The following is a 26,869-nucleotide window of genomic DNA, read 5'->3' on the forward strand; positions in this document are numbered from 1 at the left end:
GACATTTAATACTAAAGTTTTAAGTAACTAAAGTTGAAAAATCTGAACATAAATATTTTATTTATCAAACAGGAAGCTAGTTGGAGGTTATGGTTATGTCTTGCCCCTTCCTTTTCATAATAACTGACATTTTGACAAGTACAAGAATCATATAAAGAATTTATTATTTAGACTAAAAGACAGTTATAACTAAGTAATACATCAACACAAACAGAAACAAAATTTAATTGGCTTCAAATGGCCAGTTCCTTAGTTCAAAGTGCCAAAAATGCAAAAAAGCAACAACCCCCCCAAATTTCATCTGTTATTTAACATGACACACCTACAAACCTTCATTAACAGAAACATAAATAGACATTGAGGAGTTCTCCCTTCTTTAATCTGAACTAAAAAAAAAGACAAGGTATAGCTGTTAAACAACTCCAGATAATGGTAAACATCACAGCTTAAATGAAAAGTTCAAGTGCGCTGAGTGCTTCGGTTTCCATGTCGGTCGGGGTATGACTCGCAGCCTGAGAGAGGAACTCGTCAAGGAAGTTTTCGTCGTGTTGCCCGTTTGTTCCGCCATTCATCTCTGATGGTCTCCCAGCAGCTTCGACCACACGCTCTGCTCCGTCAGGCCCATTGGCGAACATCTCGAAGAAGCCCGTGCTGTCTGGCGAAAGGTTGCTGACTGTTGTTGCCGGCGAAAGCAAGTCCGACAGGAAGTCGTCACTGGTGGCTCCATCGTAGGTGCTTGAGGTGACGGTGCTGGGAGAGTCCAAGTCAGTGCTGTCCGGTCGAAGCTGTAGTCCCTCATGTTTATCCAACATCTTATTGATTCTAGCAAGCTGCTTCTTCCTTGATTTGAGTTGCTTAAGCAGTTTGTATCTGAGGGCTTCTGTGCTGCCGAGGCCTACAGGAACCTCTGAGGAATGGCTGCCATGTCTCTTTAGAGAGGCTTTAAGGAGTGCCTTTGCTCCAGGTGTAATCAGGGACGTACTAGACATCACTGTAGGGGTGGTTAGGTGGTTAGAAGTGACTGGTTGTGACTGCACAGTAGGTGATAGGAGGGGTCTCTGGTTGTTTAAGCTCTTAGCACGAAATGCCCCGTACATGTCTGCAGCTTTCACTGGCAGATCTTCGCTGTCCTCTGTCCGGAGTTGTGGTTTTGGGTAGAGCGCCATTGGAAGATGCGGTCTCTTCACAGGGTTGGGGGTAGAGTGAAAAGGAGGAGGAGGGGGGGGCTTTAATTGTGTGTCTGATGCAGGGGCAAACTTAGCAGTGGACTTCTGAACTTGGTTTAGTGGATGTTTGCTAAGCAGGAAGGACCAGCGAGAATTCTGATCTAGTAGTGATGCTGATGTGGGATCGCTCTCATTGGCAGAGAGGGGTGGGTTATCAGTAGAAGACATGAGGGAACCCTGTTGTGTAATTTCAGTAGATGGACTCTTATCCTCAGTATCAGGGACCACAGGCTGTTCACAGTTTACTCCACAGGGCTCTGAAGATGTCGATGATGAAGTATGCAAAGCTACTTTTGATGAAGCTACCTTTTTACCTTTTGCTCTGCTGACGGTTTTCCCCCTGCTGATTCCTTTCCCTCGTCCTCTCCTGGCACCGGGCACAAATGTCGGATCGCTGGACGAGCCGTCCCCTGAGTCGGGATCACTTGAGGTGGAGGGAAGGTCAACACTGGGACAGTGATGCAGTTTATTACCTTCGGCAGCAGAAGAGCTGTCAAGAATTTCATTCTTACCAGCGGTGTTCAGATCTAGAGTTTTGTGGTTGTTGTTTAAAGACTGCATTTCTACATCGGGTTTTACTTCAACCAGTGTGAGCGTAATGATTTCACTGTGGGTTAGGCCCTCAAAGGTGTCGAGCAAAGTGGTGGCACCTATGGAAGTATCAAAGCCTGCCGTGACCGTTGTGTCCATGCTACTGCTGGTGTCTTCAGTGAGAGCGCAGATGATGTCGGTGTCGTTATGAGGAATAAGAAGAGACTGATCTGGACTGTGAACCAACACCCCATCCGCTACCGAACCTTCATTTAAACTGTTGTTTCTCTCATTGTCAGAGAGTGCAGATGTGGAGGAGGAAGAACAGATGTGAAGCTCTTTGTCGTCTTCCACCTCCCAGAAGACGATATGCATCTCATTAGCAGGGACCTGAAGCTTTTGGTGGGTCTTACAGTCAGGGTATTTTAAATCATCATATTCCAGCCACGAGCCTGCAAATTTAAAAAAAAGCACAACAAATGGTTACAGCAAAATGCTGCAGGTTCAACTTGGTCGTCTATGTCAAGGGTTTGTTTTATTTGACCAATGAATAAGAAAAACTGAAATAACATAAAACAAAATAAATAATGCAGAATTACGGTCTCTTCCAAGAGCAACTCTGCGCAACACAGTCTGCCATATGTCTAATCTATTCAAAGCATACTGCAGACTAGTTAATTATCTAACTTGTGAAAGAAATGGCTACACATCACAATAACGTTACATTTGCAAAATCGGTAAGCTAGATACAAAATAAAATCTAATTATTCAATAAATCTAATTATTAAATGACAGTGAAATAGACAGCAAATAGGGTTCTTCTCTTGCATGAACTGTCCAGCAGAATGTGCTGTTGGCAAACTACGGCAGAGTCAAATCAGACTCAACCATTAAGTGTTTCAACCACAAAGAAAAGCACTTAAATGTAACTTCCAGTTTAATAAAAACCAAAAAACCTAATTTGACCTCATTTATTTGTGTAAAAATACTGCACTAACAACTTCAAAATATCTACTTAATCAAATTCAACTTGTATAAGGAAAAATGCATTACAAAGATGACATATGACAAATGTTTAAAGTGAGAATTGCTTTAGTTTTGAAATGCTTATTTATGATTTTATAAAAAAAATAAAGTATGCATCAAAGAGCTGGGACAGGGGCAACAAAAGGCTGAAAAAGTTGCGTAACAATAAAGAAACCATTTATCCCACAGAAACTGTTTCAGACACAAAGAGAGATGATGTTGAGCACTCTTAGAAGAAGACTACAAGTCTGTACACAGCATCTACTGAACATCTAAAATCAAGCGAGAATGGAAAAACAACTTTATTTTTGATCTACAGCAACGTGCTGTCGTTAAAAGGAGAGCTGATGCAACAAGTGGTAAACATGCCCCGTCCTACCGCTTTTGAAATGCTTCTGATTCATTTGAAATTGGCATATTTTTAAATAAATAAATATTTCTCAGTTTCAACATTCGATTCTCTCTCATTTGCACAACATTAAATAATTCTGTCGTCTGTTCACATTTCACACACAAATACGTACCATCAGCGCTGCAAGTCCAGGTGACAAAGTGCTTCAGGTGACTCTTGTACTGTATGACAGTGGTGACGGAGTAGTTTCTGCCCTTGAAGTTGAAGGTGTACGTACTGACATCGTTGTTAGGGAGCCCCTCCACAAAGTGCAGTGCAAACACTGGAGGCAGACTATAAAACACAAAGCAAGGCAAAAAAAGCAAAAAGTGGTGATAGGTATAAAAAAGTGAAAATCCAGACAGACTTTAACAATGCATTTGTTTTGTGTTTTTAAAAGAATCTTATTTATTTTAACCACTCCGTGCATTAGTTTTGCAAAGAAAAACATACCCTGCAATAACTCAAGTCTGAGCTGCACTCTCTTTATTACTCTCACAGTATATTCATAAGGACACCACTGCTACAGATGACCCACTTCAATTTTTTTTGTCAAATTGTATTTCCATTTATATTTAAGCAGAAAAAAAAATCTGCATAACATATACACTCACTGGACAATTAACTGCTCGTTAAAGGAAATATCCAATCAGCCAATCACATGGCAAAAAGTCACTGCATTTAAGACCATGATATCAGGTGGTGCAGATGCTGGTACGAACTGAGCATCTGTTGAAGTTCAAAGTAAGCATCAGAATGAGGAAGAAAGCAGACTTAAGTGACATTCAACTGGCATGACTGTCAGCGTCAGACAGGTTGGTCTGTTTTTCAAAACCTGCTCATTTACTCTCTATGTTTCAGAGAGAATGGTCTGAAAGAGAGAAAACATCCAGCGAGCAGCAGTTTTCTGGGTTAAAATGTCTTTTTGACGGCAGGGGTCACAGAGGAATAGCCAGACTGCTTTAAGCTTATAGGAGGGCAACTGTAGCTCAAATAACTACTTGTTAGAAACAAGGTATGAAGAAAAACAACTCTGAATGAAGAGCAGTTTGAACCTTGATGCCTAAGACTTCACTGGCTCATGCTCCTGTCAGCCAAGCAAAACAAACGGGTCCTACAATTCACACGAGCTTAACAAAATTGAGTAACAGATGATTGGATAGACTGATGAGTTTTAATATCTTCAGTAAAATTCAGACTGAAGGGTCAGAATTTGGTGTAAAAAACATGGCAGCACAGATCTACAATCTGTGGTGTGTCAACAGTTCAGACTGATGATGGGGTAATGGTGTGGGGAATTTATGCTAGCGAGGTAGTTAATAAGGTGTCCAGTGAGTTTATTGGTAAAAGCGATGATTAGATTTATTGATCTTTTACTTCTATTAATGTGTTCATTAAGTAGTTATTAACCCCTTCCATAACTGAATACAGTAATTTCCACCAACCTCTGTGGTTTGAAGACAGTGGACTAAAACAATTCAACAAGATGCTAATTTATGTTCATAAACCCAAAGTCCAAAAATAAAACCCAACAAAAACCCCCCAAAAACAAACAAACAAAACAAAACAAAACAAAACAAAAAACCAACCCACAACACTTTGATTCTTTTGATTCCTACCTTTCCCACACCATAGTTCTCATCTCATTCTTCTTACAACACACATTGCAGGGGCCTAAGTGTGCTGCTTTTAGTGGGTGCCAATCAGGTACAATATTTGTTAAAGTAGGAAGAGTCTTCATATCCCTGAAAAATTACAGCATAAAATGTATTTAGGATTCAGACACAAAACAATTACAGTGATGATGAGAAGTGCAACTAACTAGTTAAAAAAACAAAACAAAAAAAACATGCCACTACCACGTTTTTTGTAATGTATTGCTGGCATCGCATTTATTTGACATGCTGATTTTCATCAGCTAAGCTTTCAACTCTTATGTATCTGATAACATTTCTGGCAGAAATGCAGCTGAGGAATTTGTACAAATTTGCCTTCAATTACTTAATATTTCATATTTTCCCTTTGCCCTCTTGAGAGATGCCCAAAGCAGAGTTGGGCCTCTTCCAATTCGTATAATAAACAATGCATCTGCTCCCAGCAGTATAGTTATTCTGTGCTGTAGTTACACAAAGATCAAGTTTTATGGAATAAAGTGTAATGCAGTATTTTGTACACCTCAGCTGGTTAAAAATAAATGAACCTACCTTTTTCTCACAGGTGTTTTACATTTGCTGCACTTCATTTCCCAGTAAAAGGTTGCCTGGAAGAGACACTCTACCCAAGAATCCATCACAAGCAGCAGCGGCATAGCAAATACCGGAGTTTCCCTCTGACCTGAAAAGTAAAAACATGTCAGAGTTCGAACACTGTTACACGCTCAGATGCACGCTCCTATTCCAGGTGATTTTTAAAAACATAATCTTTGGATGGGGATTAAGATAAACTTTAGATATCACAACAGGATAGCCATCGCCTGCTTGGCTTTCATCTTCATTATTCCCATCCATCCCTTTGCACTTACATCATGCATTTTCCAGATTTTATACATTGTAATAATTTGGCTCCAACAAGCTGAGCAAAATCCAAGGTTTGCCTGCCCGGACCTGTGTCTTTCTGATACCATCAGGTGATAATGACTGTTTTGAAGGGTTTAAGATTAAGTCTACACAAAAGAGTGACTGGTACTCAATACAGCATTGTGGTATGTGGTATTTTCTTGTGAAACGCCAAATATATAAAAGGATTTTACACATAACAAAGTAAAAATAAAAACAATTTTAAGGCAAGTATTTTATTTTTTGAAGTTCTCAGATGGGGCGTTTCACATAGTGTGTAAACTACTGTACGTGTTTACATTTTACAGAAAGAACTTGCCAGAACAGGACCAACTGCTTCTTAAAATACTTCTTTTGTCACTGATCTGCTGGAAAAAACTGCAGCACTAGGCTATGTTGAAAATTAATATTCAAGAACAGAGGGTTTGAGGGGCCCCACGAGCCTTATGCGGTCGAGTTTGCATTCGCTCAGACATCTCTTTCTTGCTCACAGTAGCGTGGCGAGATTTGCATATCGTTTCTGACCTAACACTGGTTTACTATAACTGCTGGTGGATTCAGAAATGCAGTCCAGAAAACAGACTTTTTTATTAATACTTTAAAATAAAAAAGTTAAGATTATATCAGTTGTCAACGCTAGGAATCTTGTTTTTTGTGGTCCAACTAAACTTTCTGAATTAGGGGAGTATGTGGGAAGAAATTACTCAGCAAATGTACAGGAAAAGCTATGGCAAATATGGCTAGCAAAAGAAACCCAAAAAGCCAAGGAAAAAGTGTTTATCAACTGCTCCCCCTCCCTTTTTTCTAAAAATCTCTAAAGATCTTTTTCCCCCAAAGATCTTTAGAGATTTTTCCCCATTTTTTTTCTTTAAAACATATATATTTGGGCAATTCTATCATCTCCTAATGCAAACGTTTAGTCTTTGTCAGCTAAAATGTGCTGCAACAAGCTAAATCCTGAACAAACAAGAACCAGACATGCAGAACTGGGCAGCAAGACCTGTCTGGTATATGACCTATTATAACTTGAATGGCTGAAGACTAAAGGCTGAGTCACACTGAGGACTTTACTTGTTGCAGCAAAGAGACTGAAAAATGCTTTAATGATCAGCATTTTCTTAAATAATAATGTAAAGGCAACATTTCCTGGACACGTTGGTAGTTGGAGCCCTTCTCCATTACCTAATGCATGCTTTGAGCTCAATGTATATATTTAAAACTACACTTAAATAAAACACCCCAGGTCATAAAATACATGTATTTATAAACAAACATGCAGCTTTTCTTCTGCCACACTTCATGTTCAGTGTCATGTCTGTCAGCAAGATCATGAAACCTTGTGGAGAGGAGGAGAAAACACCCCCCCCCAAAAAAAAAAAAAAAAACCCAACCATGGCAGCTGATGTTTATATGCTATAAATGGGTAATTTTAGCCCGTTGCTAGGCAAAATAACAACATCATTTTATCTGATATAGATAAGAACCTTCAGGGACCCAAGATCCAGCTGTGCTTCAAGTTTGGCTGGAAACTTGAAGCAAATTATTAAGGAAATAATTTGGCGCTGAGAACTCACATTTAATGCAATAATTCTAAACCAATAACTATTACAACAACAATAAAAGCATATTGCAAAATCTGACAATAAATAAACACATTCCAATAATACTGTATTGTGGGTGAAGTACTGTAATAATAACATATGGTAGGATATCCAGTGATTCCCACCTCTAGTAAAAAGACCTTTCAGATGCTACAAGTTGTTTTGAACGGCCGATGTAAGGGTATTGCTTCAGAGTATCTAAACAAGACACTAATGAGCTGTAACTTAGGTCTGAGGCGAGCGACAGGACATGTAATTCTGATTTAAGAGGCAATGTTGGGGAGTAACGGAATACATGTACCGCCGTTACGTATTTAAAATACAAAATATGAGTAACTGTATTCCGTTACAGTTACCGTTTAAAAAGGTGGTATTCAGAATACAGTTACTTTGTTGAAATAAATGGATTACACTGCGGTACTTTCCTGTTTCATATTGTCGCGGGTCAGGACTGTTTGGGTTTTGTTTGACAGCTACGTTCTGTTGTTCCAGGGGGCAGCGTTACGGTTGCCATGGTTACAGGGCGACGCTCTCTCTCTCTCTCTCTGCGACTGTGTGTTTCCTGGGTGAGAGAGCGCCTTTTCGTTGTTGTTGTTGTGCTAAGCTAACAGGCAGAATGCTACAAGCATAGCTCTAAAGAATGTAGCATCATGGGCAGTGTAGTCCGTGCTGCAGGGAGAATGGACTGCCATACACGTTATGGGTCTGTGAGCGCGAGGAGGGAGAAAAAGGGGAGTGGAAAGGTACGAGTTGTCATCGAGGAAAAACAGGAGCTGGAAGCATGTAAATATAATAATAACCACTGCAGCCAAGAAGAGTGCCTGACGAGCCCAGATGTAAGTAAGCTATTAAGACTGGACTGTACACCGTGTTCGTGTTTTCCTCCAAAAACAACAAGTTCCGTTGGAGCAGACTTTCAACGCCTCTCTCTGTCTCTCGCAAGAAAAGTTGACCCACACAACAAAGTAAAGCTATTTTTCGGCTACGAGCCGACAGGGACCCCGCCGTACTAGTCAGAGGTCCCTTTACTACAGTTCGGAGTCGCGGACCTTTCAGTAACAGTAATAAATCACACAGCAATAGTACATTCACGTTGTTGTAAAAAGCATGATAATATATTAAGTAATCCAAAGTATTCAGAATACGTTACTGTCATTGAGTAACGTAACGGAATACGTTACAGAATACATTTTGGGGCATGTATTCTGTATTGGAATACATTTTAAAAGTAACCTTCCCAACACTGTTAAGAGGTTTACTTTATATTATTAAAATAGTGTCACACGGTATAAAAACTACACCCACCGATACCTAATGAAGCTCCCTGTCTGACTCCAATGTACGCTGTCACTCATTATTATAAAGACAGCAACATTAACAATCAAATGCACATGCACTTATCTTTATACATTACGCTTTTCTTATGCAAAAATTAGAAACTAACTTTGCAGTCTGTGCAAAATTTAAACTAAATCTTCTTAAGACTGTGGCTCTTACAGGCCCTCTTCCCAAATGGTGATATGAACCTTCTAAGTTTACCCAAAATACACTCTTATCTGTTCTCAAAAACAAACACACACACACACACACACACACACACACACACACACACACACACACACACACACACACACAGGATACCACTGACTGTTTCGTTTACTCTACATAACAGACATTAAATTGGGCCAGTGAAGCAATGATACGTTTACCTAGATATTTGTGCTCAAAATTGATCACAAATTGTGCTGAACAAAATATTTTGGCTGTAGATTGTGACGCTTGGACTGGGCGTAAAATAGATTACGTTTTAGGCAAGGCAAGGCAAGGCAAGTTTATTTGTATAGCACAATTCAACAACAAGATGATTCAAAGTGCTTTACAGAGACATTATTTTAATTATAGATTGCGTTTCAATGCGTTTATCAGCCCAGGAACAATGTAAATTATAAATGCTAAATATCAAGCAACACCTGTGCATTTAAAAATTCTGCAAATAGCACAGTTTTCATATTATGAAGGCAAAGTTTTGCATGCATTCACTGAAAACAATGCAGATTTTTATGGAATGACCTTCTCACCAGGCTGCTCAATTATGACAAAAACTATTGCAATGACTATTTTGGTCAATATTAAGAACACAAGTCTGACATCAGAGACAAGACACATTTATTTATTTATTAACCTTTATTTAACCAGGAAGATCCCATTGAGATTAAAAACCTCTTTTTCAAGGGAGACCTGGCCATTTACTGAACTTTTTCTTGGTTGAACTGAACAAAATATAACACACAGTGGCAGAGGGTGGTCTTATTAAGGAAAGAGAAAAATCTGTCATCTCTTCCACTTATCCAATTCAGGGGCAGGAAGCACATCCCAGCTGCCATAAGGTGTGAGACAGGGTACATACTGGACAGGTTGCCAGTCTGTCGAAGGATTAACAGACATTCATACTCACTTTCACACCTATGGTAGGGCTGCTCAATTAATCGAATTTTAATCACGATTACGATCTGGGCTTTCAACGATCATTAAAAATGACGGAGCCGATTATTAGCCCCTCCTTCATTTATCCGCGACACCTTAAAGGCCGGTCCGTGAAAATATTGACGGGCATAAACCGGTCCGTGGCGCAAAAAGGGTTGGAGACCGCTGATTAAGAGGACCCGAGGGAAGCTCGGAAAGCTAAGCAGAAGTTATTTGGAGAGGAGAGTGACTGCTGTTGGTTGAAAAGAGAGGTTAAAAAAAACTTCAGTGGTGTTGCACACTATTTTATATTATTTTTTAAAGTCATTGTTAACCCTTTAAAGCCGGTCAGAGCAGCACGCTCCGTTTTGTGTAACTATTTTTAAATCCCTGTAGAACCGGAACCGTGTAAGCTAGCGCAATAATTTGTTTTGCATATGAAACCGGAGGAGTTGTACTTACATCTGATGCCATCAGCTTGTCCTCGGTCACGGTTTCCTTCCACATAAAGCTTTGCAAAAATTGCATAAAAAGCGCTTGCAGGAACAAAAACACAATATTCCAGAAACACGCTTTGCCGATCTGATCAGCTGTTCGTTACACTTCCCACAGTTAAACAGATGTCAGCGCGAACTGTCACATGTCCGCCATTTCCTGCCCGAAACCGGAAGTGACGTCATTTTCGCGGAAATTGTAGTTTTTTTTTACTTGTAGGCCTTAAAAACCTATACTGGTCATGTTTGACTTTTCTGAATAGTTGCTGGGATGCTTAGAACTCAAATTGCACTGCTGGAAATAGTTTATTTTGATGCACCTGCTGTTTTCTTTGCAAATTTGCATCATAGGATTGTTTTTTCGTTTTTCCTGCAGTATATAAAAATTGGTGTATCTCCAAAATAAAACTATGAAGACACTCAAAATAAATTTCCTGTTGTTGTAAACTATTTTTTGCAACTTTTTTGTATTTAAAGTTTTGAAGGATAAGCCTCTTAAATTTCTCCAAGTAGAAATATGTAAAAAAAACAAAAATGATTTTGAATTTTTTTTGTAGTTTATTGCACTTTTTTGCAATTAATGTAGTTACTATGGACTTAATGCATACATATTATTAAAATATGGGCTATAACAGTTGCATAGCAAATTGAAATGCTCCCACAAATGGCACTACAACATGTAAAAATTTAATATAAGCTCTGGCGGACTTGGTTCTATAGTAGGTCTTAAAGGGTTAAATAAATATCGTCAAATAATCGAGATCTCAATTTCAGTGAAAATAATCGTGATTATCATTTTTGCCATAATCGAGCAGCCCTAACCTATGGTGTAATTTAGAATCGCCAATTAACCTAATCCAACTAAATGCATATCATTGGACTGTGGGAGAAAGCCGGAGAGAAGCCACACGGAAACAGGGAGAACTCTGCACAGAAATGCTTGGCCAGTTGGTAGATTCAGTCCCAGGACCTTCTTGTTGTAAGGCAACAGCACTAACCAGGAAAATCTGGCATTGTTAATGAATGTTGGATTTCATAACACCAGACAAAAATAAGCAGTGAAAGTGAAACAAATACAATAATTGCTTTATCTCTATTATCTTGTTTACATAATCTCTGAATGTCAAACTCATAAATGAAAATAAAATCTGGTTACCGTATTTCCCGGACTACAAAGCGCACCTGAATATTAGCCGCACAAGCTAAAATCAGGGGAAAATCCTGTTTTGTACATACATTAGCCGCACCTGACCAAAAGCCGCAGGTGTTTCAATGTTGACTTATCATATGTAAGAGAATGTGCACAAAGCGAATTGTCAGGAAAGAGATGGCTGTTTGGAGACACACCCCTTTTATTAATATTTTGAAAAAAAAGTTATGGGTACATATTTGCACATGTAGTACATAACAGTAACCTACAGCACACCAGAAAAATAGATTCGGACTACCTTTTAGGCTCAGGTGCAGTGACACGGCTTTAACAAGAAGAAAAGTCAGTCATTCACCATCTTTCTCTTCTTCCTGCGCACTAAAACCACCAAAGTCCTCTTCTCCAATGTCGGAAACGAACAGGCTCAAGATGGCTTCGTCATCCACTCTCAGCTTCTTTCCTTCGTTGTCACTTTCAAAACCAAAGAAATCCTCGTTGTCAGTGTCAGAGTCGAACACCCTCAGAAGGGCCGTGGCGGTGTCCTCCTCTTCATCATGCAGCAGTCCAGCCCTTCGAAATCCGTTGGTGATCGTGGATGTTTTCACACTTTTCCACGCTGTCAGAATCCACTGGTGGTGTTGAGCATAACTTGCTTTTCGCAAGTTTATCGCCGCTGGTCATCCACGACTCCCGCTGAACGCGTAGCGCTACTTTGAAGTTTGTTTTTCGCGCTACTTGTACGGCACTATGTTGCCTGGCGGATGGACATGTGACCAACATACCACTCTTGAACCCCGATCCTTCCGCCAGGCAACGTAGTGCCGTACAACAGCAGAACAAACAAAACAAATCGTCTTACGATATCACAAAAATCATGGACAATCCATAGAAAAGCCGCACCTGACTAAAAGCCGCAGGGTTCAAAGCTTGTGCAAAAAGTAGCGGCTTATAGCCCGACAATTACGGTAGTTGCCCCACCCTACTTCCTGTATTGTTTGGGCAAACGCAACCCCTCCAGCACTAGTTGCCTTATAATTAAGGCTTTGAGTGGTTTTAGTGTGACTGAGCTGATAATCCGGTTGTTCAGTGATGACGCAACGAATCCTACTTCCGGGCCTAAAGTAGTCTGCGTTTAATATGGCTTTTGTGTTGTTAACATGTTTAATGTTATGTATTTTCTTCTATTTGATCTCAAAAAGCTCCTAAAACAGTCAGTGATCACTGTTGACCTCCCTCGGCTTTTATTACCACTAATCATTTATTTAAGCTCAGTTTTTAAAACCTTAGGATGTAACTACAGTCCAGCCCATGCAGCAGTATATGAATGACTAACCTCGTATTGTGGATGGATTATCTCAGTTGTTCTCCTGGCTGAAGTTTGGTCCTTTTACAGCATCCTGCCATGCGATTACATTTGTTCCTGACCACCGAGAACACTCACGCTAACTTTTATCGAGTGGAAAAAAAGTTAGCTTGTTTATATTATGCTAACATAGCTGTGTCGCTAGCAGTCACGTAGCACATCATTATATACCAGCTAGCCCAACTTCAGTAACCCTACAAACGTCACTGCTGTTTAGTTTTCTGTCTTCATTTATGCTGGAAGTGATAACAGAGCTGTACGTTTTAATTTGTTTCCAAAACCCCGCAGTCAGGACATGCTATGTTGTATTTAGATAGAAGCTAGCGAGCTAACTCCCTGCTAACTTCTAACTCCGTTAAATGTCATAAATTCCGTTTTCATGGATGCCTGGATGTTAAACTCAATTGTTACACCTGGTAGAGCAGAACGCTGATCATTTTATTAAAGATGAAAGACTTTAGACAGTTTTTCAACTCTCAGTAATGCCATAGTGATCGTTTGATATATGGACCTGCAGCGGAGTTTAGGTCCAGACACGGCTAGTGACGTCAGACTGAACAACCGGATGTGTGTGGATTAAACCAGTAGCAGTAATACACAGAAACAGGACAACATTCTTTAGAGACAGAAATTCCTCATGGGGATCTCAGCACAGCTACACCTTTATTTTCAATGTTCTCATTGAACATAGACATGCTGATAAATGCTTCAACAGGAGAACACCACTCTGCTTACGCTTTTAAATAGCATTCCCTGAAAAACTTGTCTCTTAAAGTAGGGCTGGGCGATATGACCCAAAATTCATATCTCGATATTTTTTAGCTGGATGGCGATATAAGATATATATCTCGATTTTTTTTTAAGCCATAAAGTAAGAACAAAAAGAGAGTTCTTAGTCAAAGCTGTGTCCCAGATGTCACACAGGCACTTTTATTAACATACAGCACAGATGTACATGAAAAATTACTCAAAATTAAATTATGAGCATTCATTAAATAATAATGCTCCATAAATAAAAGAAAACAAGGTTGTTTTTGTGCTAAACAAAGAGCTCACAATTGTGCAGTCAAAATGTAAACTAAAAGACGCTGAGCGTAATAACAAAGACAGACAGATTTCACAGCTGCTCTGTTCCCAAGTTTTACTGTGTGACTGACAGCCTGGAGTTTGAAATCCGTTTCATAACCACCTCTCTTACAGGTGCCATTTATGGTCCTTATACACACACAATACGGTAATATTACGTTGATGCACAGTACGTATCACTCCGCGAAGCTCCTCGGTAGCCGTAATGCGCCGACAATCTATCAAGCGGTGCAGCTCCGTAGCTTACCAAAGTCGTACTCAAACATTTTTGACAGATTGCTGAGCGCCGTGTACCACATAAAATCGGTTCGCGGCCATCAAGCACAACCAGAATTCATACATAAGGCGCGCTATCAACTTTTGAGAGAATGAAAGGATTTTAGGGTTAGCGCTGTTAGCTCGTTAGCATGTTTAGCTCGTTAGCATGTTGACGCCGTCCAGCCCCACGCATGGGGCGATGCGCAGTAACTCGTTAACGGAGATTTGCCGTGTCCGTCTTGTCGCTGCCTGCACGTGAAGCGATGGGGGAGGAGGGGGAGTTGTCTTCAGTGAAGGCGAGGCGGAGTAACGTTGCGTAGAGACAAAAGTGGACGAAAGAGAGGCAAACTTGCGGCTCCACAACTATAATTATAACGTAACATAGACTATATCGATATAAAGGATATTGTCACATCTTATATCTCGTATAAAAATATATCGATATGTTTTAAAAACTCGATATATCGCCCAGCTCTATCTTAAAGACATGACTTAAGACTGCCTGAAAACACTTACCAACCTGTCATGAACCTTCATTAAGTGTAAAACTCTTGAGCTTACCGAGTTTGCAGTGCAGTTTGGGTTGCAGTAGTCTGAAGACTGACATTCTTAGACTCTGAAGGTCTGCAGTGGCCTTTTGCAGCACATGACGTGGAACCCGCACAATGCCATCTAGTCAGAAAAAATTTTCCACATGAGCAAAACAAATACAACAAATGCTGGGTTTCCACAAGTCTATTCATGGAGGGCTATGGGGCTAAAGTCACAGCCACTTTCTGTTAAGAACTTTGTTTTCCTTAGACAACAGCTATAACTACTAATGCATCTTATTAGCCTGCTGTTCACTGTAACAATCAACAGATGAAAACATCTGTGTATGTTTCTGTTCTGTGTCCTGCGTACTGTTTGTTTGTATATATGTGTCTTTTTGGCTGCTGTTACAACCAAATTTCCCCTTGTGGGACAATTAAAGGATTATTCTATTCTATTCTAAAACAGACATTAACGAATAAAAGTTAGACATTACACTCGTGCATAGATTGAAATTCACTTCAACTTACCACTGCCAGTCTGTTGGTGGACTTGAATGGCCGCACATATGTCTTCATATCCTTTTAGGAGCTGCCACAGAGATGACTGCTGAGGTTCGTCTTTAGGTTTACACCTTTGCAAACTCTTACAGTTGAACAGAGCAGCAAGCAGCGAGTCCAGCCAACACAGGTTGTCACTGTTCCTCCAGAGAAGCTGATCTGGAATAGGTACAAGATCTTCTGACTCCTTTAATGTATTCTCTGTATTCTTACAGATTTCAGTCCGTGATATTTCTGTACACATTGTCAGCTCACTTTGAGGACTCTGTGAAATATCGATTTCATTTAAATGAATGTCCTGTTCAAAGCCGTTTTGGATTCCAGGAAGACTCCTCTCGTGGTTTAACTCAATCCCTGATATACCATGGGCACTGCAATGTGAACTGAGCACAGCCTCATTTTCATCAGTAGTCAAAGAAAGTTGCAGGGAGCTTTCAGCTGAGAGTATAGAGGGGGCAAGACCATCTGCATAAGCAGCACAGTCTGGATCATTTTCTTTCACAGATTCCCTATTTGTCACTTCTGCAACTCGATAATCCCTGTGGTATCCATTCAGCTTTTCCTCATCTGTCGTGGGTTCTGCATATTGGTCATTTCTGACAGCATTTCCAGCACCATCCTCTGCTGAGCTAACAGGTGTGGCAGTTACACCTTGTGGCTCGAGACCGCCAAGTTCATTTGATCGAAGATGTTTGAATGAAGGTTTAATCAACTCTTCCTTTTCCTGTGTGGAGGCATTTTTTCTTTTGTTCCCAACAACTGGCTCCACGGCATCCAAGCTAGCCAAAACATCCTCCAAGGAGTGGCTGACCAGTGGGAAGAGGCACTGTGAGAGAATGGATACAAAGAGGTTACCGAAGATGACGGCAAAACAAATATATCAAACTGTGACTTGAGTGGTTGGACTTACCTGTGGGTTTGTGCAGACAGTGATCGAATCCTGGAGGCTGATTCGGTACGAGCGTAGAGCATAGCTCAGCCCCTTCGATGTACACCAAGGGCAATAGTCCAGTGAAGCAGCTCTTCCCTGCACCTGGGGAACAACATGGTGTATGTTAAAGCCCCAGACGTCTACCAAGTTTACCAAGTTCACAGGTGAACTGAAGACAACAGCTTAAAAGAAAACACAAATCTAGAAAAAGATCTAACTGATGAGATTCATTAACATTTTAGATTTTAGACTGCATATATTTTCAACTGATTACTTTTTTTTTTTTAAATCAACCATTTCTTTTATCTGTCAGCAGCCTTACTTTTATATATTTACACATTATGTACACATGAATCGAAACTTGAAATACTTTACTTGATTTACCTTACAAGACCGATCAAGATTTATGTTTTAAATGCTTGTAGTGAGGAGCAGTTCAAGTGAGGCAGGACAGGGGGAGTCAAGTACTTGAAAGCAGATGCATATTTGTAATAAAATCATAAGTAGTACACAGTTTCCCATGTTACAGTATGACAGATTTGACAATTGCAAGCCTGTCAAGACAAGTAACGTACCAACTTTCGCCTTTTACAACCAAAGATTTCCGTTTTTGTTTGTTTTTTGAATTTGCTTTGGTACTGTCCAGTCACAGTCCAGTTTCAAATACAATTCAGCTTTGCGCAAGTGACAATGAGAGGAGAACAAGAGCTCTACTGACTTTTCCCAAATACCCCGCCAGTGGTGAGGCCAAAGCCTCCAAACCAGTGTCTTCACCAGTTATTGGCAAACAGCTGCTGCGGCTATTCGGGTCCATGGCTGTCCGGTGCCATCCACAATATATAACCATGTCACCACAAACTCTCTCACCTCCGAGCACACTAAGGAAGAAAAAGAAAACAGGTATGTTATGAAGTTATCAAGGTACAAGTTGCTTTGAAAGTAGTTTTGTTCCTTTTAATAAATTTGGTTGTGTTGCAAAAAAAAAAAGAAAAAAAAAAGATCACTTTATATCTCATAGGCTTGAAACAGTGATGGTAATGCATAACATTAGAGGTACATTAATCTGTTTTTAATCAGGAATTTGCGCCTCATCAGTACAATACTATGCTATTTATTTTTTCTTATGCAGGGAAATAGCGCACTCATAAAAAATATAGTTCAACTATTTTACGTTATTTCAACCATATTTAAACATTTAGCTGAAACGAAATGATTTGACAAAAGAAAAACATCAACTATTGCCATCTGTATTTACCAGTAGGAAGACGGCAGTCAACAAGGATGATATTAGCAGATAACGATGTTCAGGCAAGATACTGCAGCATCCCTACTAAAGGAATAAATGTACACAATAAATACATTAAAACACCCCCAAAAAAGAAAAATCTTGCAAATGCTCAAAGGTGACCTCTTTAATCTTTTCACTGGCGTAATGTTTATGCTTAATCTTTGTCAATCTACAGCCAGCCTGAAGGCAGAACAATAGACGGGTGATGATCACTGAGTGGAATTTAAATTGATTCAGAACTTATCTTTCAAACAGATAAGAAAGCTGCCCTTCTTTCCTATAAGTTCTTACAGATGGTTTGGATACATTTTTAAATATATAAGTCACATTTAATTGACCAAAACAACAGTGTATAGAGATTGATCTTCTCTGAAATTTATAAAAGAACCCTCACAAGGTTCTAACTACAATAAAGGACTCTACTTTTCTAGGATGGTCCCGGCATGACTGCAGCATTCTTGTGTTTACCCCTAAAGTCAATCTATTAGTTTCCAAATTAGTTAAATTCATTTATTATGAGCGTCTCATTCATCTTTCTAGAACATTCACAGGGTACAGTATATAAAGTATACACTTTAATTGGCAAGGCTTTAACCATATTGCCCACATGTTTTCTCCGCATTTTTCTCCAAAGGTATTTAGATCAATAATAGTACACGACACAAACCAGGAACCAATTAGTTTCCCAGCAAAACTAGCTTTGATAGCTATTTAACACTAACATAAGCAAGCAAAAAAAAAAAAAAAAGAAACCTCACTTAAAACACACTTTTGTAATAAAATGCTTAGTTACCATTACCCTGTTAATGCTGTAAGGATATAGTGATTTTATTTGGGAAATTAAAAAAATACGTTAAAATCAGTCTGTTAACCAGTCTGCATGCCCTGACTGAACTATCAGACAGCTTGAGCCTGGAAGGTAGCATGCTAAACGCTTAGCCTAAGGCCGGGCAACCGTTTAACTCGCGGCTAAAAATTATTCTTAGTAAAAATAAATAAATAAATCATACGTACCCAAACAAATGTTAAATTATATTTCCTGTTACACTGAAGTCGGTGCACATTAAGCTATAGTTTTTAAGTCCCGCCGGTGTAATGGGTCCATGTGCAGCTTTCTATCGATTCGTGTCACAAACGTTTTCCCAACCGCGGGTTTGTGCAGCGGCCTTTGTCTTCCCCTCCTCTATCACTGATGGTTCCGCTGGCCGCCACTCGGCTGTTCAACTGAACTGCAATAACGTGGGCTGAAGTTATATTGACACAATACTATCACCAACACTGTGCGACTAAGGATACTAATAATATTTTATTTATGTATATTATTTTTGTAGGATGAGATAGGGTATGTCTGTTGCACAGTTTGTTTATTTATTTATTTACTGTTATTACTGTTCATTGTAATTATTATTATTATCACAGTAATCAATACAATGATAACAGTGATATCTTCTCTTTCTTTTCTATTATTATGTTACTATTATTTATACATTTGTTTTCAATTGTTACCCCCCAAAATACTGAAATACTTACTGAGCGAGTAACCAGACCTCAGTAGACACACCGAGAGCCCCGTTTGCTCACCTCCAAAAAAAGTTGCCTAGCTATCATCAAGGAAGGGAAGAATGTGTGCTGTTGTTTTAGTTGCTCTTAAACAGCAGTTTTGTTATTTTTATTATTTTATTCTGTCATTCCCCTTCACACACACACAAAGTGAGTTTTTCTTGTCTGAATTAACCATAACCAACAGAACTGAATATTTTAGACAGATATTTTAACGAACGTGTTAAAAAATCTGCTGATTTGAAAAAACAGTCTTTATTTACCCATCTTTTTTCACATAGCATATTTTGTAAATGAACGATAAGGGCGACTATTTCTCTGGTGATTTGTTTTTTTGCCAGCCCACTGTATGCTTAATTTTGATGATTGGGTGGGGGTGGGATGGATTTTACATATGTCCCCCATTTCAGTTCATAATACCAGCCCTTGCAGGCTCCTGTACCCCCCATACACACACATGCTCAACCCACCCACACACACATATGCACACACACCTCCCTCCACCCAATCCCGCCTCTTGCATGGCATGTGCCCCCCCCTTTAAGCCCCTCCTGTATCTGCTGCTCTCCTGTCCTCTATTTTCCTCTTGATGACAAAATGAATTTGCATATTTTTCCCAGGGAGCGTTCATTAGAATGCATAAACCGGCCGCCTCCTAGCCTCACGAGCAGGCTATAGCTTTCCGCCGTGGCATCTCCTGATGCAAAATGAGACACAGACAGGCAGCATCACTGGCAGACATGTGGCCTGAGTCTGGGTTGTGATTGGCATTTGGAATCACTTCACCCTTCCCGTTCTTAATTCAAGGATAAGAATAAACTCTGTCAGCCATTTTTCTTTGTTTCTATGTTAGCTGCTAAGAAGAAGAGCCGTTTATTTATTCTCTTTAAACATATAAAGAAACAATTCATTCATTTTTAAACATGCGCAATTAAAGGAATATTTACTGTAGGGATGTGGTTATATTTGAAATCATGAGAGACTGTGGGCACCTTCTTTATTTAAGCACCCCACCCCCCTTCATCAGCCATATTCAAACACACAGACAAACCTTTCAAGTCAAATTACATTACTGGCTTGAATCCACTCAGTGCAAAACAAGTCGTTTTAGGAAGGGCCTCTGTCACAGACTAAAATCACACTCCTGGAATGTCTTTTCTACTCTGTGGAGGCTCTTTTTGCCTTTATTTCCATATAACTTTCCATATAACTCTGTCTAATGGTGGCGCTAGAGCTGAGGTCCCAAAGTGACAAAATGTGCATTTTATAGACTGATGATCTGAATCTATACAGCTCATTCTTCTGTGCAGTTATTCTGTGCTGGTAGTGTAATGGGTAATTATTTATAACTCTACGTTACACACTGTTATACTGAATATAATGCAGTATAACTGCATATTATGCTGTATTATCAAGGATAATAGCAATTTTCATGTCTGTATATGTTATAAGGTAGGCCATGCTAAACAGGCACACTCAATAAATTAATCTACTCCTTATCTGATGGTAGTGGTAGAGCAACACCACTTGGCACTAAAGCTCATTGGGTTACCCCATGCACACTGCGTTCAGAATCTAATATTTCCCAGTCTGTTAATCAGACATACAAGAAAATGTATTTGTGTCACCTCTTGGCTGTACTAACCAGACACATTATTCAGCTGCATAAGAGTAATACAAAGAAAATGTGTAACAGATGCATATTGTACAGGGAAAAGTGACAAAAACCTTTAAAACCTCATATAAAATAAGTTATATGCTATATTTTGTAAGGCAATCAGTAATAAATGATTAATTAGGAATGTACTGTTAATACAATATTGGATAATCTTGAACAAAACAGCTTGCAAAATTAATATAGAAAATATATATACACTGTACATGCATATGCACTATATGTACTATACCTGCTGTGTAGAGTGGGTTAGATTGAAAAGCACTTATGAATAGACAAAACAAACAGACTCCTGGGTTTGTTTGTTTTCCCCCATTTTGGATGTATTGGAATTTGAGTCTATGACAATTGTATTATGTTTATTATAACAACGTGCCAGGTGTTGGGAGTAAGAAGCCCTCTGCTATGAGGCTATCATGCAGACCTGTTGGACTATATCTAAAATTCCAAGTAAAAGCTCACTATCTTTTAGGGCAAAAATAAATAAATAATTGAATGAATGAATAAAATCAGTCAAAATGCTCATTTACTGCTTTTGCTTTAAACTGAGCAGCCGCCCTTTGATCTTCATAAGTCTTAATTAACAATAAGCACATGACCATCTCCTAATCAGGCAATGTATATGAGACCTCGAAATATCAGGATAAAAAAACATACTGTGTAGAAAAACATTAACTGACAGATCTTAATATTAATTTCCCATTAAATATATTTACCATAATTTATTATCTCCAGCTCCATTTAATCCTACTATTAATATTGGGTCGTAAGTAAACATAGTCAAAAGCACAGAATGAGTGCTTAAAAAACGAATAATTATGGATACTTGTCAGAGAGAATAAGAAAACACGGTTTAGTAGTGTCAATGCAGGGACTTTCTGTCGATCATGGGCATAAATGATAATAATGGTTAATACACTGATCACAAGGGAGGCCAATCATTGAATTCCTATGGTTTTCATTCATACTAAGAGCTAAATCCTTTTTTAAAAATTTCATATCTGGACGTAACTATCACGCATGGGACGGGTAATCGCTCTTTATGCCCTTTACACGGGAATTTGCGATGTCCTCCCTATACATTTTTAAAGACATAATTTGCAAATAAGCTCACGTGTATTGTGCAGAATGCACAAAGGAGCCTGTTGATAAGGAGACGTACAACCCATCCAACACAATCTGACAACATTTTACGGCCGCCTCGTTCGCTGGCTACAAGCGCTCCTCGATGTCTCATTCATTTAGCTTGCCTACTGTACACTGAGCTCAACGTAGTGAATTCAATACTATGGCAAACACACTACACTACTACCAGCTCCAGCATGCTCGGACAGAAATATTTTTGTATCCACGCGCCTCACAAAACTTCGGTGACGTTTCACAAAAGACAACCAATGGAACCTCGTCTTCTATTAGGACAATGAAAAGCCTTCGACCAATCGCAGGGACGCCAGACTGGGCGCTGTCCAATGGCGTGCGAGCCCCGCCGAGAGTAATGTTAGAGAGCTGAAGACTGAAGACACTGCGTATCGCCTGTGCTCCCTCATACACAGCCATTGCAGACCATTGAGATCCAGCGATAGTCACTGGGTAAGTATCACACACACGAACATTTTAAGTGTCCGTAAGGATGAAAATGACGGTAACATTTAAAAATATCTTACTTATATGTCTGCCACGGTTACACGCGAAACCTTTTACTGTTTGCAAATAATTTTATTGCGGGGAACCTTAAAAAAACAACAAAATTGCCGGCGCTAAGCAGGTATCGTTACATTACTCTGCCTGGGAGTGAGGACCAGACGCTCAGTAAAAAAGAAGAATTGAAAATTAACCTTGACGAAATTCGACGCAAAGCGTCGATTTCGTTAAATAAGAATAATTTTGTATAATACAATCGTGTCGTTTTCGCAAAATGGAGTCGAATCAAATGGTAGTTATCGCGAAAAAAATCAGGAATGTCTAGCGGACAACACGGTTAGCGACAATGGTAGAAGACTCACCGTTAGCTAGCCATTGGCATTGCAGTGCATTGCAAAGCTGAACGGCTGTCATGCGAAGACCGGAGGAGCGTGCGGAGTCTGGAGACGAGCATCAAAATTTATAAAAACCTAAGAAAAAGAGAGAGCATCTAAAAATACACCCGGGCAAATGTTTGTTTGCCACACTTCACCCGAGAAGACAGCGAAAAAAAATACCTCACGATCTGCGCTTTACTGTAATGGCTGACTGTATTCGCATAGGAAACAAGGCAGCGAGGCAATGGGAAGCCAGTGACAGAGGCGCAGTTCAGTTCAACTTTTTCTAACCGTGTTTTCTCGAGAAACAAACTCGTAACTATGAGATGTGACGACGGCAAAAGAAAATTCAATCTTTCGTGATTCGAATGAGACCAAGGGGAGATTTTTCCGATGCTCGGAAAAGGTTTAAATCGGGGCTTGAAATGAAGTGGTGGCCGCGGTCGCTCTGCCCTCTATTGCGTGCAGTGCAATGGCTGAGCGTTGACACAAAGAGAAGGAGCCATATTCTCCATGTTAGTGGATGAAGACGAGCGGCCATTAGGAGCTCATAGAAACCAAGTCAGTAGCACAGCCCGCTCATAGACACAGTACAGACCCAATGTATTACTATACAAGGCGGCTAGTGCAATAGGAATCAATCGGGGAAATATTTAGTCAAGATCGCCGGCTTTCTAGACATATTTGTCGCGTAGCAAAGCGAACTGGGAGGCGGGAGGAGACATTTGAGGGGGACTTTCTTTCATGAAGAAGGCATTCTCACAAAATGGAAGAAGAAATATTGCTGTCGTTGTTGACCTCCTTTTCCTCAACGAGAGCCTTTGCGCCATTACTACTTCGCTCGACGCAGCTTACTTGGGACTTACAGTAGCATTTAATAGGAAAATGTAAAGGGGAGGGGGAGAAAAATAACAGTTTTTAAAACATTTTTCGAAAGCTTTTCACATTATTTCCCGAATAAGAGACAAAGAAGAGTTATGAGAGATGATTGTTTATGTCACGGAAGCGCAGTTTGGAGTGTTTTATTTGCAATAAATACGTGTTTTTTCTCCAATTTGTGTCTCTTTGTGTCAAAGTTATTTCTTTCGATTAAAAACACGAACACGAGTAAAACTATGGGTTTTCAGGTGATTTATTACTGCTGCAGGTTACATTTGAGGATATTTATGTTGCAAAAGAGAAAAAAAGACGGGGGGCAAGAAAAATATTGTTTGTTTGTTTTTTAACGCCCAATCCACTCATATAGCACCACGGATGGTTCAGGTTTATACCATGCAGTTGAACTTTTGCAGTTCGGTGTTTGAGAGCGATTCCGGGACATTTATTGCTGCAAACCAAACGCACATTAATGATCGCTGCTGGCTGCGATGATGGGATTTCCTTCTTTAATACGCAGCGGTGTTTTGTCATTTGGTGAAACACCATAATGAGGAGCTGACCGCGGATTTTATGTTAAGGCCACTGTAATAAATAAATAAATGGTATCAATATAACGTTTTTTATTTATTTATTTATTTTTACATCAGCTCCGTCCGTTTTGGGCGGTGTTATTTCACAGGACTGCTTTAAGTGATATTAACTTAGTGCAGTTTGACAGCGGGGAGGGCGGGTGACTTATATAGTGCGTGCGGTCAGTAGAGACATGATTGTGTGGGTTGGACAAACATTGTAGGTCACTTTTATTTATGATTTTCTTATTATAGTTAATAATTTAAATGACACATAGCATTATTTATTAAATTTTAATATTATATTGCAGATGAATACTGCATCATTAAATTGTTGATATTCTTTATTTTATTTTTATTTTTTCTAATTGTTTTTAGATACTGTCACCAGGATGGGGAAGGATCCAACCAAGCCGAGGGGGAAGATGTCCTCCTATGCATATTTTGTGCAGACCTGTCGGGAGGAGCACAAGAAGAAACACCCTGAGGCTTCGGTTAACTTTGCCGAGTTTTCCAAGAAGTGCTCCGAGCGATGGAAGGTAGTAGAGTTTAGCTTGAGGTTTTGTTTTGGGTTGGGTTAGGGGTTTTTTTTTTGAAAGTGAAATTTGTAGTCCTGCTGAGGGGTCAAGGATATATGACAAGCAGGATGTTGTTGGTTACACCTCTTGACTTTAGCTGAAAAGGTGCAGGTGTTGTGTAATGAGATAACACAAAACAAGAAATAAGCAAGCTTGGGTACAGAGGGCGACGCCTCAGAAGGTGCAGTTGGTGAGATGCCTGTTTTTGCTCTCAGACAATGTCGGCCAAGGAGAAGGGCAAATTTGAGGACATGGCCAGGCAGGACAAGGCGCGCTATGAAAGGGAGATGATGAACTACGTTCCGGCGAGGGGGGGAAAGAAGAAGAAGAAGTACAAGGACCCTAATGCCCCCAAGAGACCTCCGTAAGTACTGCAAAACCACATTTAAGGATTTTTGAGATGTATGGCGAGTGAGTTGTGTAAATGTTTTTCTGTCCCCCCCCCCAGATCTGCCTTCTTCATCTTCTGCTCAGAGTTCCGCCCTAAGGTGAAAGGCGAGAGCCCCGGCCTGTCAATTGGGGATGTTGCCAAGAGGCTGGGCGAGATGTGGAACAGCACCGCAGCCGAGGACAAGCAGCCCTTCGAGAAGAAGGCGGCCAAACTGAAGGAGAAGTATGAGAAGGTAAGAGTAAAATGTGAACGTCGACTGAGCTCTTCGGTGACAGCTGTCTATTTTTGTGTCTCGACACTGGTTCACCGCGTTTTCGCTCCTCCCTCGCAGGACATCGCTGCGTATCGCGCAAAGGGCAAACCAGGCAGCGGTGCGCCAGCGAAAGCCCCGGCCAAGGCAGAGAAGAAAGACGATGATGATGACGACGACGATGAAGATGAGGAGGAGGAAGAGGATGATGACGATGAGGATGATGATTAGTAGGTGGCAGGTGACATAAAGTGGTCATTTTCTTGTTTATAAAGCATTTAACCCCCTTGTACACACTTCACTTACTGAAAGAAAATTCATTAGTATCCAAGGGGTAAAAAATAAAAAAAAATAAATAAAACGACAAAAAAGGCTGTGTATATCAGTTGTTTTTATGCTGTACAGTTTTTTTTCTCCTTTTTGTATAGTTAACACTACACAAGTATCGTGTCTGTATCTTTCTGCCAGTCTTACTTTTTTTTTTTTTTTTTTTCCCCAGTGGTAGTTACTAGACCACTATCCTGCCTGGTACAGTGTAAAGGGGTGGGCTTTACAGTATTTACCTTAGCTAGAGGTGCACAGCACATAAAAATGTTCTGAGTTAGATCTGAGTGCTTCTTTTTTTTTTTTCCTCCTTCACCTGTGTGTTTTTATTTTAAATTACATGTTATCAAAATTGACGTATCACAGTTGTTTTACTGATCTTTATGTACCACTGTAATAGCAAAATAAGACAAAAAAACCTTGTTTATTGTTGAAAATTAAATTGCTTCTGATGTCAATAAACATTTTTTTTTAAATAAATTGGTTTTGTATTGTGTACAGGTTATGTGTTTAAAAAACAACAAAAAAAAAACGTGTGAGATTTAAGCTGGTAGAGCAGGAGTAAGATGAGTTGGATTATATGGCAGCTCTATGTGGGGGGGAAGAATCAATCAAAACAAATTTAATTAAAACTAACACCATAACAGATCATTCTCTTTCGAGACCTGAGGATCAATAGTTATCTTTCTGGAAGGTGAGACGTATATTAACTCGCACTGCTGCCTTGGTTAAGTTAAAGTGACTCCACATTATGAGACCCCGACGCAATTAAAGAGAGCGGGAAAGCGTCTAACGACGCAGGTTTGATAAGCTGTTCCTATGAAGTATGACTCATCACCACAACTGTTTGTATCCTCTGTTTTTAAGTCTACTGTGGCTGCGTGCAAAAAAGCTGCTAGGCTCCTTGCCACACTAGGAGGTTCACTGAAAGTTGTAGCTTTACTGCCTTCTCTTCATGCCAACATGCATCACTGACTCTTCCTGTTTTATTTAGATCCAGCTGCTTCATCTCCTGTACTCTCTTGGTCTCATCTAGGGTATAAAAAAGAGGGGCATTTATATAAGAAGGATTATGTGCTTTGAAAAACCCAGTGACATAAGAATATGGCTGGTGCAGTCGAACCTAAAAGCCACACTTGGGCTGTGCATCGAGGCCTCAGCAGCACTCCCT

At 39.8% G+C, this 26,869-nt stretch overlaps 2 protein-coding genes across 4 annotated transcripts; one reads left to right on the plus strand and one right to left on the minus strand.

Moving 5' to 3' along the window:
* Nucleotides 1-142: 142 nt before the first annotated feature.
* Nucleotides 143-18,613, minus strand: uspl1 (ubiquitin specific peptidase like 1). Of its 3 annotated transcripts, none has more exons than XM_026182041.2 (10): nt 18,469-18,609; nt 17,422-17,496; nt 16,885-17,044; nt 16,146-16,268; nt 15,206-16,061; nt 14,706-14,816; nt 5,379-5,508; nt 4,794-4,919; nt 3,308-3,468; nt 143-2,209 (listed from the first exon to the last, which is right to left on the minus strand). In XM_026182041.2, the coding sequence occupies exons 3-10, from the start codon at nt 17,011-17,013 to the stop codon at nt 447-449; spliced, it is 3,399 nt and encodes a 1,132-aa protein (XP_026037826.2). In that variant the 5' UTR covers nt 17,014-17,044; nt 17,422-17,496; nt 18,469-18,609; the 3' UTR covers nt 143-446. The 3 variants fall into 3 exon arrangements, with proteins under 3 accessions (XP_026037826.2, XP_026037827.2, XP_026037828.2); XM_026182042.2 differs by having other exon boundaries at nt 17,422-17,493; nt 18,469-18,607; XM_026182043.2 differs by lacking the exon at nt 17,422-17,496 and having other exon boundaries at nt 18,469-18,613.
* Nucleotides 18,614-22,138: 3,525 nt separating this feature from the next.
* hmgb1a (high mobility group box 1a) lies at nt 22,139-26,178 on the plus strand. The gene is made up of 5 exons (XM_026182405.2): nt 22,139-22,279; nt 24,534-24,694; nt 24,949-25,097; nt 25,182-25,356; nt 25,456-26,178. Exons 2-5 carry the CDS (start codon nt 24,548-24,550, stop codon nt 25,603-25,605), a joined length of 621 nt encoding a protein of 206 aa, XP_026038190.1. The 5' UTR covers nt 22,139-22,279; nt 24,534-24,547; the 3' UTR covers nt 25,606-26,178.
* Nucleotides 26,179-26,869: the final 691 nt, after the last annotated feature.

The sequence above is a fragment of the Astatotilapia calliptera genome, chromosome 10 (assembly GCF_964374335.1).
Source record: "Astatotilapia calliptera chromosome 10, fAstCal68.1, whole genome shotgun sequence".
Taxonomy (NCBI): domain Eukaryota; kingdom Metazoa; phylum Chordata; class Actinopteri; order Cichliformes; family Cichlidae; genus Astatotilapia; species Astatotilapia calliptera.